Source organism: Mugil cephalus, chromosome 21 (assembly GCF_022458985.1).
Source record: "Mugil cephalus isolate CIBA_MC_2020 chromosome 21, CIBA_Mcephalus_1.1, whole genome shotgun sequence".
NCBI classification, from domain to species: Eukaryota; Metazoa; Chordata; class Actinopteri; order Mugiliformes; family Mugilidae; genus Mugil; species Mugil cephalus.
Window position 1 is genome coordinate 17,983,698 of NC_061790.1, and position 17,630 is coordinate 18,001,327.

General features: G+C 43.4%; 1 protein-coding gene across 1 annotated transcript in view; it reads right to left on the reverse strand.

The window, feature by feature from the left end:
• Positions 1-376: 376 nt before the first annotated feature.
• The window catches only part of tnfrsf21 (tumor necrosis factor receptor superfamily, member 21), a 41,153-nt gene continuing 23,899 nt past the window's right edge, over positions 377-17,630 (reverse strand). The window contains exons 4-6 of the mRNA XM_047574067.1: positions 13,592-13,857; positions 4,724-4,988; positions 377-2,660 (exon numbers count right to left, since the gene is read on the reverse strand). Of these exons, the coding sequence (XP_047430023.1) occupies positions 2,431-2,660; positions 4,724-4,988; positions 13,592-13,857 (761 nt within the window). The 3' untranslated portion in view covers positions 377-2,430. The remainder of the gene's footprint in view (positions 2,661-4,723; positions 4,989-13,591; positions 13,858-17,630) is intronic.

The following is a 17,630-nucleotide window of genomic DNA, read 5'->3' on the forward strand; positions in this document are numbered from 1 at the left end:
TGTTTGGCTTATACGAAGATTCAAAACTGTGAATGAACCTGTCTGATCTGGCAACACTGCCTCTGTTTGCGTAGGTAGGTTAAGGCAATAGCTGAAATCTAGAAACCTTTTGTAGTTTTCTAGGTGCTCATCTTCAATGTGCCATCAGATTCCTCCCTGAACCTTCATAATAAACTCATCAGCAAGGTGCTCCATGTTTTCCGTTACTGCTGTTTTCACATGACTGCACAGGTAATATATTATATGACTATGACCCTGTATCATCCCAAAATACCAAATTAGCCATGTTTTCTTCCTTTCTGTATCTCTCCTTCCTACAACTTTTTATTTTTCTATTTCTATTTCACACGATTAACCACACAACAGCACGCACAGCTATGACAAATGTATTGAGCTTTAATTCTGTTGATTTTAAGAGGTTACATAGTAGTAAACATAGTGGTTACACGTGTGAAATTTAAGGAAAACATCCACTCGAGCCACATTTCACACCACTCCCTCAACCTTCAAAAGTCAACCAAACGCATCCCTCAGTCTCACCGGTGCAGCAGCCTCACACGTCGTTTTCAGCGTCATCGCTGCCACCTCTGCGTCCTGTAGTCCGCGGCAGAGCAAACTTTCAGTTCGTCTGGAATACTTTAAATAGTCATTAGTCCAAGGGTTAAGTCCCCCTTTCCTTGCGTCAGGCAGGTAAGAGTTCATGTGGACGTAGCACCACGGCAGCATGACGGGATCTGGCTCGGCGAACACAGAGTCCGTCCTCTGCTGCCCTCACGGCAAAAGTCCTCTCCGAATGTTGATGTGTTTTTAGTTTTTTTTAATTTTTTTTTGTTTGTTTTTTTTTATTTTTTGGTGATGGTGCTTTTTAGGTTTACTATTATTTTAAGAACACTGGACGTGGAAGGAATCCGAAGCAGTACAAGATCTTCCTCAGTGAAATCAAGTAACGCAAGTAGACAGACTTCAAGTAGAATATGGAGTATGCATATCGTACATCCCGGCCGGCCAGGTCACCACCTTGTGACGCCGAGCGGGGGTAAATACATGTGAATGCCCGCTGAAGAAAAATCTAAACGGCAACATAACGTAACACATGAGAAACTTAAGTATAGAAAACAAAACCAAAATGTTAGTTAACAGCATTTCAGAGTAAAAGAAAGATGACACAGAGGGATCATTATTTTCCTCTCCAATAGAAAATATAATTAGTGCATCATTATTTCATTTTAATAACAACTACACAACATAGGACTGCAACCAAAAAAAAAAATAAAAAAAAAAAATAAATCATGTGTTTATTCTGTTGTTCTCACTTTATCACTGATTGACAACCACACAGACATGAAGCTCCAAAATGTGTCGAGAACACTTCTTCAACGCTACATTGGTTGAGGCAAACGGGGCTAGCTAGCAGAGATCTGGATGTGCGTACCGGTAGAGCCGCGTGGTAAAGGCAAAGCCACGTATCGTGATATTAGCTCAGGCGAACACAACCCCGGTCGTCCATCCCAATATTCACGACGCACGGCTTTGGTTCCAGAGCAGCAGGTTAGCCATCTACTTGCTGCTACCTGCTGGTGGTTGCTATCTGCTCCAGGTTCAGGAGGAACTGGAGGGTCGGGGTTGGGGTTTTGGGGGGGAGGTCAAGACGGCTCATGAGGTGTGAAAAGGGAAAAGGTTCAGGCACATAACTTACGGGTCAGTCCACCAGAGAATGTGGTTAACAAAAACCTCAAAAGGATAATACCAGTGTCGTTCAGAGTTTTAGCTTATTAACTATTGTCTGTATGTAGCTTTTTTTTCTTGCAGTCATTTAGCAATGACTGCCGTGTTTCTTTTAAATACTACTCTTAACAACGAAATCATGTAAAAGAAAGACAAGCCTGGATGATTGGCACGAACAACAAGAACCACAGCAAAACACCGGTATTACCCTTTCAACATGAAGGCATTGGCCATTTAAGAAAGTGCTATTTGTGTCTTTGTGTGGAGACAGTACGTGTTTAGCTCCTGTTAAACCCAGCGCTGTTCTACATTAGGAGGCTTCGGAGCCTCGCTGTTAAGGTCGCTGGGTTCGTTTCGTCGCGGTGAGGGTTGACAGGGTGTCATGGTAGAGGATGGAGGTGTTCTGAAGGAGTAGTAGAGTACGCACAAGACAAGAGAAGAGGTGGACCGGAGGAGAGAGGGAGAAAGAGAGAGAGGAGTGCAGTTAGCACTAGATTTGAAAGTCGTTGTAGGGAGCAGACAGAGAGCGAAACACCCAGCTCGAATCGCGACAAAGGCATGAGGCGTCAAACTCAATCAGATAAAAAGTCAACTCAAGCTTAATCTGAACAATGCCACGCCTGACTCATCCTCCCTGCTAAAACATTCCTTTTCATCCGTCAGTCTGCTGATTCTTGTCCTTGCGGTCTCTTCCTCGTTCCTCCTCTACAACAGGTCAGGGAGGTGACAGTAGACCGAGTCGAGCAGCGTCTGGCTGGCCTCTTGACTCTTCACTCCCGCAATCTCAAAAAGCCGGTCCAGTTTGTCCTCGGCGGCCGGGATCTCCTCGATGACGTGCAGCTCGTCCGGGTTCAGGATGTGCAGCATGTCGTCGAAGATGGGCTGCAGGTCGCACGGGTCCAGACGCACCTGCCTGAGCACCGTGTCTTTCTTCTCTGGAAGGGAGACAGGGAGAGGGGCACGTTATAATTAACTTTACACCAGGAATGCTCAAAACTATGGCGCTGGGATAGCGCACATGCTAATTAGCAAATGAGCAAGCTCAGGGAATTATTTTTTTCTGACTTGAAGGAGTGGGTTTGCGAGGACTTTAAAGTTACATTGTTGACAAGATAAGTCCATAGACTGTAAATAAAGTGGACGCCATTTGTGGCTGGGACTTGGGCAAAATAGTTTTAGTTAGTTATTTGATTGGTGCTGTAAATTAAAAAAAAAAGCAGTGTACAATCTAACACTCTTTGTAACTGGTGAAGGCAGAACGTTGTATTAATAAAACACAAATGAATGAGTCTAGCTGGAGCATGTCACGCGTTGCCCGTCCGGCCTGCAGCTCCTACAGCAAAGCTGGGGAACTTCTACTAATTATTACACATGTTTTGTATGAAGTATCAGTTTCCGTGAAACTGTCAGCAATCACATCAGCAAATAAATGTGAACACAGTGTTGCTGTTTTATCATGTTTATCTCTCCCGGCTAGATTAAAGGAATAAATGAGAGGCTATAGTTCAACTTGATTTTCTTGATACACCACTTTAGATTACTTTTGCTTTCACTGCTCGCAGGGTGCGAACACATGGAATGCGTGCACATATTTTTAGTCCTGTCAGCTGCTTTTGATCCGAGCTGATAGTACCGTTAATAAACACTAAAAATCCAAAGCACAAGTGACCAGAGGGAAAAGCAAAACTGAATTCATGTAAGAACAATCCCCAGAGTGGCCACAAGAGAGCAGTCAGCGCACACGCACAGGCTTGGAGCGCAGTTTGTCACATTTGTTCCAAGAAGCGTGAGACACATCAGTGAGTTTGAAGAATGTGAAACTGCCGCTGACACACTTAAATACACAATCCAGTGCCAACAAATCTCTCCTTTCAGCATAATGAGCAGCCTGAGCCGCTGGAAACGCCTCGTCAGACACAAGCGTGGAGGGGTGGTCGGTGGGTAATTAAGTTAAATTAAGTTACTTTAGGGATTATAAAAGTCATTTATCCATCGTACGTACAGTACACAACGGTTTCACCTAATTTTTGTTTTTGTTTAAGGCTGAATGTGGTACTCTGGCTACGGGAAAAGTGATAAATCATAAAACAAGTCAGACACAACCGATGATGCTTTGTCATCGTTTGTGCTTCCTCCGTTATATGTGACTGAGGCTGGACTGGTTAGTTTAAATGTCATAAATACCAGGATCTTTAAGCCAGCACAAGAATATAAAAATCACATGTTGCATACATATGGAGTGTGCTGTTGACTTTGCCTTTAAAAATGTGTGGAGTAATTATGCCACATGTAAGGATCTGAATCTGGAAAAGATTTAAAAAGATGTCATTCAACTGTAGATTTCAAACGAACGTTGTCGAGGAAAGTGGGTCAAAAGGATGGCTGGAAGAAGCCCAAAATTTCATCCCAGGATCTTAAGATTAATTCTTGCAACTGTAACTAAAACTACATAAGCAGAATCACTTACCAGCTGTGCAGCGTAGGGGTGGACATTTTCTGGTTTGGGGTTTTAAGTTGTGTAAAGCTGCATTTTGGGATTCAACTTTACATTCAAACAGAATTCCAGCCACAGATGAAACATCTAGGATTAGTCTCTTTTAAATGCAGTTTTAACATGGAAAAGCATCTCTGGTTTACCCATTCTGTATTCATGTCTCACTGATAACGTTATGACCCTGCCGGGGGTTTGTTTTTTGGCGTACAGATTTAATCTGCAGATTGGTGTTTTAGTTCCCTCGGCAGCGCAATCTTTTAGCTCTTGCCTGCTGTTAGCAAGGAGGGATAATTGGGCAAAATTGGCAGTGGCCCCAGACCTCCAAAGGGACCCAAAAGTCTGAGAATCACTGATGTGAAGTGCTTATATGTAAAAATGGAGGAGGGCAGCAGAGAGTCTGAATTCATTTAAATAAATAACCTACCACTCTGCATTCTCTCAAACCGAAGAGTAGTACGTGGTGTAACAGATCAGCTCGTGTCCCTCCTGTGTTTTACCTCTCACCTTTGGTAATGAAGGAGCCGTTCCGGCTGAGGGCCGAGTCCTTGCTGGAGGTGGAGTCGCAGCGGAGCAGGGGCTCCGACTCGTCGGGGAAGAATCCTTTGGTGCGGTCCACCGGCGACTGCTCCACGCCCACCCCGCCTACGCGGCCCACGCTGCCACTGCTGCTGCTGCTCCCGCCCACACTGCTGGGAGACTCCAGAGGCTTGTGGATGGGACTGAGGCTATGGCTTACATTCACTGAGGTCATCAGCTGGTTGATGTCGAACTGCAGATGGAGAAGTAGAGGAGAAGAACATGAGCTTTTGACAGAGAAGATATTCAGATTCTGAAAGGGTTAGATATATGCAAACAGGAAGTTCACCGTTCTCTTAAGATTCAGTGTTTTGAAGTTAGTGAAGCTTGCATGAAAGACGCACTGCAATGCACTGTCCCAGACAATTGCTTCCTTTCGTTTTTCTGTCATTCACCTGCTTACAGAATTATACAAAGTCAGTGGTACCACACAAGCATATGTGAATGCCTAATATGAAGCTACAGCATCCGAAAAGAGGCAACTTTTCTCCACAAATCTTTTCTGGTTAGTTCGTACCCTAAAGGTACAAACAGTCATTTTGGAATCATTCGCTGCATCACAGCTGTTGCCCCGTTGTTCTCTCCATCTTCTGGACTCGACAGGCCCTCAGTAGCAAGCTGCCGTGCAATATTTATGTCAGTTCACTGTCTGAACTTGATCATACCAACTGCCTCCTTTTTTAGCACAGCATGCTAGGTGTCTAACCTTAAACCATGAGTTCTTTGCTCTTCTCTGCAACCTCAGACTGATGTTAATCAGTGAGTCCTAAAGGGTTTTATTATCTTAGCGGAGCCATGTTAGTTGCGCCCTCCTATACAATGCTCAGCTAAGCTAAGCTAAGCTAAGCTAACAGGCTGCTTTGAGTCGCTTCAGATTTACTGAACAGACAGTGGTATTTACATTCTCATTTTACAAAGAACTTGTGTTGAGGAATATCTTTTTCTTATTTTGTTGGGTTTTGCTTCGTACATACTGATTATTAGTGGAAATTGCAATCAGTAAAAGTTTCAATAACACCACACCCTTTCCTCCTTGCTTAAAATCAACATTTCATGGTATTATTCTAATAACAAGTTCAAGGATCTAAGAGATTTCTGCATTCTCCTTTCAGTTTTCACTAAAACACAATGAGCAGTTTCACTGTGAAACATTTAAGAGCCGCGTACATCAAATAAAACACTTTTGTCGTTGTCGCCATGTCTTCCCATCCTCTTTTATCCTTCTTTTTCCTCTCTCTCTCTCTTCTTCTACTCCCCCAGCCTCTTAATATTCCCCTGTCTATCTTTCTCTTCTGTTTCCTCTATCCTCCTCCTCCTCCTCCCCCTCCTCTTCTCTGTCTCTGGTGTGGTAATGAACCTGTGGTTTGAACCAGTAGCGACTGGTTTCTGGATGAGATCATGAGAGTTGTTTTTCACAGCTTGAACCCACTAGGGCCTAAAGGTCGCAGCAGCAGAGAGGTCATTTCATGCACAACAAACACACAAGACCCGAGACAACTGAACTGGGCTACACTATTTTGGAGAGATTCTCTCTTTATGGAAAAATCTGTTCCAGTGGATTGTTGTGATTGGACACAGAAACACAAACCCTGTCCTCTTTCCCCCACAATTGTGTTTTCCTTCTCCGTTCCATAACGTCTGGGTCACATCTTACGAGACTCCGACCGAACAAACGGCCTTCTGTGTCTCTGCACAAAGGCATATGCACACCGTGGCAAAGGCGCAATGACTTTCACGCAGCAGCTGACGGAACTGGAACAAATGCTTTTTAAGGGCAAGTGCAGGAAAACACAGAGACTCGCAAAGGGGACAGTGAATGTGGCAGCGTCAGGGGACAGGAAGTCCTGTCAGTGAAGTCACATAAATAATAAAAATATCTAATAAGGAAAAAGACAAAACAGGCGTAGGTTAAAATTAGCAGCGGACTCTGGATTAAATAACTTTGTTCAGGCACAGGTGTAAAATATTGACTTACAAGTTTGCTTTTCAAATCATCGACGGAAAAAAAAACTAAATTCAAAAACAAAACGAAACAAAAAGATGCAATGCCTGGTGTCAAAAAATCGAAATCTGACAAAAATCAAAACAAAATCACCCACTACTGTAAACATTTCTTCTTCTTCTCATTTGGTTCTCATTCTGTTTTCTTTTCTCACATATTCACATTTTTTTGTTTAGCTTTTTACTGTATGCTCTATACGGCATCAAGTTCAGTCTAGAAATGTCAACTCCTAAAGTTTCTGTCTGTCTCGCTTTCATTAAAGCAAAAAAAAAAAAAACACTGACTCTAACGAGGAACGGCCCGAGGCAGGGACACCAGGAGTTGTCTGCTGCAGAGTGTGAGTTCATTAAAGTTACCAGCCTCAGGAGACACCAGTTAATCACACGTCAGATTAGAGCCCACACAAATGCTTCTCAGAGTTCAACTAGCGGACACGTCTCAACATCAACACACGTCCCTTTGTGAAGTCGTCTGCAGAGTTACCCACTTTGTGTCCGGTTGTTTCCACCTATTATCCGTACCTTGGTTTGCACCTTCTCCTGTTTTCTGATCTGTGTTTTGGATTTAACCTGCTGACCCTTTGTTCCTTATCAGTAAGTCATCAATAAATTTACTTAGATTTGCCTTTCTGGATTGTATGTCCTGCGGCTGGGTCTTTCCCTTCAAGGGAGCAACACAACAGACGCGGACTTCTGTCTAATGAGTCCAAGTGTGAGTTGGTTGGTTCCAGGAAGTCTTTAAGGAGAGCGTGAAAGGATGATATCTGAAGGCGTCACATGTGCTGCCATGATGTGGTGACGCTTTGCAGGTGACTCTGCCAAACAGGATCTATAAGGACCTTGTGAGTGCTGGCCTCAACCTAAATGAGATGATCCGGGATGAGGATGTACGAGAACTCCTAGACACTGGAAATGCTCCAAACGGCATCCTCACGAAGCTGGTTGATAGAATAAAGGCATGAAGACATGAAACCCATTTTTCTCTGTTTATTCTGGTATTCTTGTGTTATGAAGTTTCTAAACTCCGTTTGTTAGCTATGATTTGGATTTCGAGCACATCCAAGTAATTTTTTAACTCAGTACCCTTTGAGTAATTCTAATTAAATGGATGAAACAGCAGATTACAGTATATGCATGACACAGTACGCTATGCACTAAATTACACCGCGGCAACAACGGCTAAGAAATCAGCTTTGTTCCCTCACTGCTGCATCAGCGCCCACCCAGGTGGAGCACTTTGCTGCTCTTTCCGAGAGCACCGCAAACCACACGGAGTCTTGTTTCCTGGCGCTGGCAGCAGTGAACCGGCTCGGAGCTCAGAGCTGCTGAGGATGGAGCCGAACCAGAGGGGTCACTAAGAGGAAAGACAGTACCACTGTTCGAGAAAGCTCTCAGGCTAATGTGCATGTGTGAGAGAAAGACAGAGGGGGGAAAAGATCCATCTAACTGTAGCTGCTGACTACTCCTGTCAGCACAACACAAGGGCCTGCTGGGGACAGCAGCAGCACACACAAGGCCCACAGCCCACTCATATGTACACACTTGCGAACTCAGCCTGCTAGCAGAGCCGGCAGGTCGCGGCGGTATGAAGGGCACAAGGGACACGCACACTCGGGGAATATTTTCAGTAATTAGATCAAAAGTGTGACAGCAAAGAATCTCACCAGGCTGTAATTACTCCCAGAACACGTCCAGAGCTGGACTCTGATGTGGCACATCGAGCCTTGTAGCACAGACTCATCTGCAGTATGACATTTAAACACGCCTGGTCCCAAATCCAAAGCAACCTTAATGTCAAATACACTCACACACACGCAGATTGTTTCTCTGAGTTGCTTTTAAAAGAGCTACTGCAGTTTCTGGAAAAAAAATAAAAAATCTGTCCTTTCCACCAGAGTGTAGTGGATGTGGTTTCATTTTATTATCTTTTGGGAGCTTTTTATGGAAGGGACTGAAAGGCGTCTAATGGGACCTTAGTCATAAACACTCAATTAGGACAGGAATTGCATTTGATTGTGCCTCTCTGTGGCAGGAAGTGCAAAGGGCTATTGTAGTGTAGTTAACACTCACAGAAGAAGAAACCTAAGAGGTATGAAACAAACAAAGAGCCTAGATGGACCCTTTGTCCTGCTCATCTTATGAAAAATCCAATTACCAAAAACCAGACTCAGTGTCTCCAAAAACAAACATACAGTACATCTAACTGCATAATGCTCCTAATAAGAAGTTTAATCCTCATCACGTGGCTTGAGTGGCTTGTCCTGGGTAACACTATAATCTGTTGCAATAAAACATTAATCAGACAGGGGATTCCCCTCATTTAAATGTCCCTCAGTCATCTCCTGTTTGGATTTGGACACTCTTACAGGGATCTCTTTTAAAAGGTACGCCCTGAATTTGAGCCTAAATTTACAAACTCATTCACATTTGTGATTTGTGTGTTTTTCTAAATAGCAGCGTGGCTATAGCCATCTAGGCCTAAGTCAAGTCTACTGGAGCACTGATGGAAACATGTCAACAACAGCAAGCAGAATAGTTTCGAAACGGAAATATTTCTGAAGGAACCGATGTCGGATAGAACTGAATTCAATCAGGACCGTGTGAATTGGAATCAAATCAATTAAGGAGAGTGATACCTAGCCCTTATTGTAACTCAATTTCCCCCCTGTGGCAACCATTGCTCTCTTCTGCAGATATAGCAAACCAACACTGCTGCTTCATGTTAAAGGCCACCATCACCACATTGTTCACATCTAAATTAATGGCTGAGATATGAAGAGAAATATGAGGAGGCTGATCAAATGAAAAGGCAGTCAGCTCGATCGTTCTGGTTTGATGCAAAATGCTCCCATATTAAATGTTGGTATTTTTCTCCATGCCGCTGCTTAACGAGATCTCAACATTTAACTTGTGGACAGGAATGACTTCCAGAATAAATAAAATGATACTAGTGATGTTTAAATGAGCTTCTATCTGTAATATTCCTACCAGGAAGGCTGAATCATCAGCTTCACCCCAATGTCCAAATAGCCAGCAGCTTTTCTTTCAAAACACAGTGAAATTAACTGTTTAGAGCCAGAATTCTCAGCACTTGGCAACACAATAGTCAAGTCATTGTATTGATCAACAATCTGGAGCAGTGTTAGCCTCTTTCCAAATGGTCTTCCCCAATACAGAGTACACCGAGTTAGAAGGTCAGAGTCTAGACGCTATCCGACACAATAATCGCCCAGCAGGCTGACTGACCTAGTGAAGTCAACAACATCAACAGCAAATCTTTTGTTTCCAGAAGAAGACGAAACAATTTATTAATATTTTTCTGATGTTTTTTAGCCTGGAAGCCAGATCAGCTTCCCCCGCCCACATTTTGTTTGTGGAGAAAAGTTGGTCTGGAGTCCCTCTGTCGGGAACAACTGATTATCCGTAAGACCAATCAAATAGGCTGGCTTCATGTGGTGGTGGACATTACTTTTTCTCTCAATAGAAACATGACAAGTGTCACCATATTCACATTTTGGGGCTTTTTCTGACTGGCCCAGATAATCTAGGCTAGTCTGTGCTCATGATCTGGAAAAACACCAAAAAAAAGACATCTATCCTCTTGCTTATTTCTTAAATCTGTAATCAATTATTTGTAAGGACCACAAACTGTAATTAAAGATGTACGGCCAGAACAGATTCTTAAAAGTGACATAAAGTAAGAGCTCCCCCTGGTGACTGGCTGCAGTATGGATCACAAGCTCCACCACCTCCATGTTAGTGGATGGGAGTTGGGCCAAACTAAAACACTAAATTACATATTTACAGGGTTTACAGTGAAAAGTTTGGAGGTGTGTCCAAACTTTTGACGGCAGAACCTTACTGGAGCTGAATACTCTTATTGATATGTGTGTACAAGAGTAGTCATTTACATTTAAAATGTTTGTAAATCTTTTTGTTTTTTTCCCCAAATATATTTACGGCGCTTTGGCACATGTCTTAGATAGGGACAACTGAAGAAAGGCAGGAATCAACAACTAGCAACTATACAACACAGTGGCTGGTGAACAAAAAAATGTTAATGACCCAAACCCTGATTCTGAACATATTCTGAAGAATTCATGTGGAAAACAGAACTGATTTTTAAATATTGCGTCCAAAGTTTTTGCACCTGCTCAAGCCCACGTTTATGCTGCACTTTCTGAGCTCAGCCTCACTGTGAGAGGGAGCATAAGTGAGAGAGAGGGGAAAAGAATTGCATCAGTCTGGTTTCAGCTCTCATGCAGCAGCAGAGATAAAAATAGAAACATCTATCAGACAGCTGACGCTCAGTTTTTCCATTGGGAATGCCATCAATACGGTAAAGATGGAGCGTCCGATGCCATATATCTCTGTCACATGACGGACGCAAGTGACTCATGCTGACCTGCTGTGAATCGAGCGAGAACATACTGTTTGTCACTGAATGACCCTGACCTTCATAAAAGTATGTAAGCCTGGCACGCATTTTTCCTTGCCTTCTCTTCCAAGCCTAATGCAGCCTTTGTTTTGAAATCCAATTTAGTTGAAGTCACTTCTAATCATAAGGAAAATAAATGAGTCTTTCAGGTCACTTAGGCAGATTTGGAATGAAATAAAGATGTTTGAAAACAATCCAAAAGACTGACTAAACGTATCTGTCAGCAAGTATGTGGGCTGCTTTATCTGCTTTAAAGGGCAGTTTGTCCAATCCAGGAGTCAAGAATATTTGAAAGGCAATCGCACTATGAAACCTTGAGCCAACTTGGCATCACTAACGTGGAGCGCAGCCTTTGAGGACATCACTGAGATAGCAGAGGGATCCAGATGGCTCGAGGCAACCTTAGGACACACTGTGGATTAACCACAGACTGGTCATCTGGGAGAGTCTGATCTGAATCACCCAGTGAACCCAGAATACATCACAGAATACATCACAGATGACGCTGTCATGACTGTATACAATATAAAGGTTGCTGAATGGGCGAATTGAAACGCTGAAGAGCAGTTTTGGAGCTCAGTGCTGTGGCTAAGGCAGTCACCATGTTGGCAGCGTATGACTCCCCCTAACTGCTGACTAATTCAAAATGGGCAATTTAATTTTGAATTTGAAGTATTTAATGGTGAAATGTGCTACAGGGAACTGAATCGTTTCCTTGTACCAGGCTGTAATTGTTAATTACTGCAGTACAGTGATGCAGTTTCACTTGGAGATCTATGGGGACTGACCTGTGCACCTTTGCTTTGGCTTCGTGTTGTAGAACCCTCTGTTTGTCCCGTTTGTTCCTTATTTGGTCCTTTACAAAATTAGTACTCATACGGTTAGCATGATTTCAAATCAGGGGCGATAATGTGCTGCTGCTACAACAGCTCTGGATTTCCTCTAGACTCTGCTGCAGCGATTTAATGGGACTGAGCCACTAGAGTATTAGCGAAGTCCACAACACTGACGGTGGGTGATAAAACCTGACTCACGGTCTGCAATTCACTTCATTCCAATGATGGATGGGGATGATGACAGGGCTCTCTATGGCCCCGTCAGGAAAACCATTTGTTTACAGAGCTGGTCTTTGTGCATGTCAGTTCTGGATGGAAAGCATGTGAAATGATGTGTCCACGCTCGTGCTAAGGTCATTTCGTTGCCCGTGAATTGGACAGCCACGCCTTCCTCACTGAACAATTTTCATGATGGCTATCTTATCCTCAATAAAGGACTTAAAGAAGCAGGGGAAAAAAAGTCTGAGATCATGTGCTGATTATTATGTGGTGATGAAAGACTTATCACTGTGTCTTAGGCAGAACAGGAGCCTGTTTGTGCTGCAGTCACCTTGGTCAAGATCACGGTGTTACAAAGTATCGCAAAGTTAGAAGGAAAGGAGGAAGAAAGAGAGGAGGAAAGTAAATGTTGATGAAGGATCCAGGAGATCCCCACTGTTAATGGCTTCCCCTCTCTCCTCTCTCTCTCTCTCTGTTTATGCTTGTGTCTGTTGACTAGAGGCCCATGAGTGAGGTCAGGCATATGCATTTTTAATTCTGATTAATGGCCCTGCTGTGTGTGCGCTACATGCTGCATCATGCCAAACCATGTGTGCACAACTGTCAGAATCGAGAGATCACTGGCTTATGGGAAATGCTTAACGCCCATTTACATTTTTATAAAATGAACTGTGAAAGTGTGAAAAAAAAGTTTTAGTCGTGGCTTAATTCATTCATCAAAAATGTTCAGATGTCACTTGAATTAAACACTTAAGCGTAAGCACTTAAGCATACAAGCTTGGGAGGAAACAATACAGAAACTGATGCCGTGTTGTGAATCTAATGTGCTGCCACTTTTGTTTGTAGTTTCCACTGTTGGGTATCAGCCTGTAATGTCCCCTTTAGACGTTCATTGTGGCTACATACAGAAAGAAATGTGATCTGAAGTCACATTGCTTCCTCGCTAACTCACTTATCCAAACAAGTAATTATCCCAAACTACTCCGCAAGCACAGAGAAGCTGCAACACGCAGTTACTTTTGGAACATCAAATCATCCTCTCAAAGTGAAGTGTTTCTTTAATGTGAGGAATGCGGCCAAACCACGGGGACTGGCTTCAGAAGGACACACCAGAAAGCTTTCCTCCCAGATTAGATGTCAGTGGGAGAGCCGCACAGAGAACACTCTGTACCCCAGCATGTGCCAGTGATCTTCACAGAGCTGCTGATGGAAAAGATGTGGAGGCCGCGAAAGGATCAGATCAGAGATTCTCTCAATGAACCTTGTTCAAAACGAACGCACACACACATTTCTGCGACCAACCTGCGGGTTGTCCTCCATGACGCAGCGGATCTTCTCCACCACATCAATGCGCCGCTGCCGGTGCAGGGCGTTGATCAGCTTGGCCAGGTTGGCGTCGCTGTCTCGGATGGTCCAGTGCTGCAGGGCGGCGTACGCCCGCTCGTGATCAGACGAGTATCCGTTGGAGAAGGCGGCCACCTCGCGCTCCGTGGCGTTGGCCAGAGACTGATAGATGTCAATCCAATGGGTGCCCACCTGGGCTGCGACCAGCTTCAAGATGTCCACCCCTGAGAGCACAGAGAGGGAGAGGAGTTAGGTATCCCAAAATTTTAAGCACGAATCAGTCATAAAAGGCACATAAAGGATTCTCAGAAGAATGAACGGATGTCTCCTTAATTGAAGAAATTAGCTTAGTGACTATACGCTGTGCTCTACTAACAAGGTAGATCAACAGACATGCCATGCGCCACAAAACCCACCATTGTTCTCAGTTTACATTCATAAAGTTACTGTGTTAGCGTTTGGAACTGCATTTGTGTGTCTGATGATCACATGTAGGTCATCTCAAATGACATTCAGGTCAATCTGCAAGATCTAATATAATGAACACAGCATTGTTGTACTAGAGACGTTATCAGTAAGTAGCAATACACTGCATCCACCATGGTAAAAGTATATACAGTAACACTGACTGAGATGCTTGACAAATCTACAGACAATATGGATAAAGACCCTACTTTTTTGTGAGAGTATTGTTTTATTTAAAAAGCCACAATTCACTAGCAACAAGATAACTGACACAGTTAGAGATCAGCTGGTAGGAAAAAGCTGGAACCAGGGAACTGTGTTAATTCAAGTTATCTAAGCCTTGACTGAGCAAAGTTAGCCAGCCAGTCTGACGGTCGCAATGTACCATGTTCCATTTAATTTTAAGAACATTTTAGTTCTCAAATTATTTGGTTTATGCTAACTAATGGCAGCTCCATCTGCCTGTTGTTATTAGCTTTTAGTACTATTTAGTCAATGTTACCATTCCAAGCTAAACTACAGGGGGAAAATTTTGATTTTTCAGAGTCAGACTGTCATGATTTCATTGGACGCAGACATAGAACCAGGATACCACCAGAATTGAGCAATTGGATCTTAAAACCAGAAACTAATGTCATGTCAGACCAGAGTATGCAACCTGTGTCAATGATATGGGCCGTGGGCCAAAACTGGCCAGACAGAGGGTCCAATCTTGGAATCACAGGATGAATTTGAAAAGTGAAAAAAGACATTAATTGCAATTTTTCAATAAAAATTACACCTATTCCTGATAGTTCCACTAGGGGTCGCTGCCTCAATCAAAGTTGCCGACATAGCACAACACTGAGAGACAGAACAAGTTGTTGATAAAAATGCTTTGTAAAATGTTCCCAACTAAGGGAGTTGTTGGTATTTGTAGGTTGTTATGCTGTTATGTTACTGGTCCGGCCGGCTTGAGATTAAATCACGTCATATGTGGCCCCTGAACTAAAATGAGTTCGAGACACCTGATCTAGATACTGCCAATACCTCTGTGTTAATATCCGTGTTTAAGAGGAGGTTAACTTAGATCAGATAAATGCTGAATGTTTCTAGCATCCTATTTATTTCACTATTTATCATCACTTAAGTAGCACCAAAAGTTTGACTACACCAACTTCAGCCAGTGACTGAAATCACAGGACACATACACAGTTGCTGCACTTAATGCATTCCTTATCAGGCTGTCAGACTGAGTCATGAGGCCCGCATCTTCCCGAGAGCTTGAAGAATCCGCCAACAGCTCAGCTCTCGACACGCACAGAAGGTGACGCAAGAGGCAGTGTGTTGTGCCATCAGTCTTGGATCTTGAATCTTTTACATGCAGACACACACTTGCTGTGTGGCACGGAAGTGGTGAAAAAAAAACACAGTCGCTAATCTTGGGGGCTGTCAGCTGTTGAAAGACTTTCATCCTGAAAGAAGTGATTACACCCAACACACCAGAGGTTCAATCTCCTTCTAATCGATCACAGATGAGAAAGAGCGTAGTGGAGTGTCTAAAGCTAATTTCACACATACGAGAGCTCAGCAGTGCTAAGGCTGCACATAGGTTTATCAGTTCACTCAGCAAGCTGCAGGGGCATGTTTCCTTTCTCAACTTGAGTTCACACCACCAAACTTTAAAGGAAAACCAGAGCTTGTGGGCAGAAATCACCAGGACTCGCAAGTGCTACACTGTGTAAGCAGCACCGGAGGTCAAACAGTTTATGGGGAGCGCTCAAAGCAAATACTTCACCTGGCTCTGCTGAGCACGCGGAACTCACGGACCTGTCTACGCGCCTGATATTTATGTGCTGCTCATGTCAGCCACGAGAAACAAAGAAGTGTCCAGTTAGGTTAATAACAGTCAAAGCTACATTTGGACATTTCAGACGCTCTCTTTTCCGGTATCTCGATCAAAGTCCTCCAAGAAGGGCTAGAAAGTGAACTATGAAAGCCTATAACCACAGATGTGTTTGTACAAGTACACGTAACAGAGAGCCTGTCCAAAGCAGACTGCAGTCACCAGTTCCTTTGTGTAAACCTCGCAATCCTTTTAAGAGAACACACTTGACATGTCACAGTGACTCAGTCTTTAGATTCAGAGGCCGGGTCAATATTAATGTACTCAAGGCTGTACTCGCGGCAGCTCCCTTGGTGAAGTCTTTGGATTATTTTGGATGTGGCTTTTGAGTTGTGTTACATAAATATCAACTATACTAGCAGAGGGAACGAAGATGTTTTTAGGGGCTGTTTTGTTTTTTTCTGATCCATGGACAGCAACTGAACTTGTAGGCATACATTATGTTGATGCTGTTCTATTTGTTTTTTAACTGCCAGCATTTTTGTTCCATGGGGGGACTGAAAGTGGCCACTGAGACTAAATCTGGGAACAGCTGTAGTTCTCAGAGAAGTACGCATGGCCGGGGAAGGGTTTTATTTAGTCACCTAATCTTTTCCAACTAGTCACAGCTGTGCCGGCAGCTGTCAGTGCCGTATTTTATTACTGGAGCAAGTTGCTATGGATTACGCTGCAGATTTTTTTTTTTGTCTCTGAAGGTGCTCTTCTTCACAGCCTCTCTCACGACAAACACAAGCCTCGCCGCTTGATTTTTCACGAACGCGCCGCCACCACCCTCGTGCCTTGCCGACACCCTGCTGTCCGGTCAGACAGTCTCCGCTCCACTTCCTCACTGACCATTACGCGACTCGACAATGACTCGGCAGGAAGTGAAAATGCTGACTCATCTGTTTGTCGGGCAAAACTACAGCAGCTCCCTTGTGTTGTGTGACACAGAAAAAGCAGCGCAGATGCGTGTGCTTATCATTATGAATTTACTTAAGTTTCATTGTGGAACATCACAGATACACGAACAGCTAGTTCAAGAAACACCTCTTAACCTAATTACCTGTATGGGTTTTGGTGTTTCCCAGTAAAACTGATCTTTTCTGTGCTCTGATTGGGTAATTTTACCTATACCAGCCTTGAATGTTCAGTCCTTGTGGATTTATTAACAAGAAATGTAATAACTCAAATGCTCTCTCCAGAAATGACCCATAAAAACAGAACAGCCTGCCTCTGCAACTAAAGGCACAAAAAAACACGGATTTTAACTTAGGAAAAAGCAATTCAGGGAATTGGGAATTGTGCATGAAGGGAAATTAATCTCCACTAAAGTTCTGTTTAGAGTTCTACTATGGAGAGCAATAAGGCAAGGCAGAGTGTTTGTCTGTGGTTATCACTTTCTGTAATTTGTCCCAAAAACACCAAAAACATATGGTATATGGTAACATTCTCTGTTGGAGTGAAACTGATGCACTACACGCAGTTTGTGCTTCTGCGTCAATTTGAGGGCGTAGCTATGGTGACAGCCCAGAACCTACTCAGACACCATGCAGGCCATAATGCCATAGATTGATGTGCACCCGCTTGGTAGAAGCGCTTTTCCGCTTTAGTATTTCTATCTGCTTATGCATGTCCGGAACTCCTGAATCTATTGTTTTGGATCAA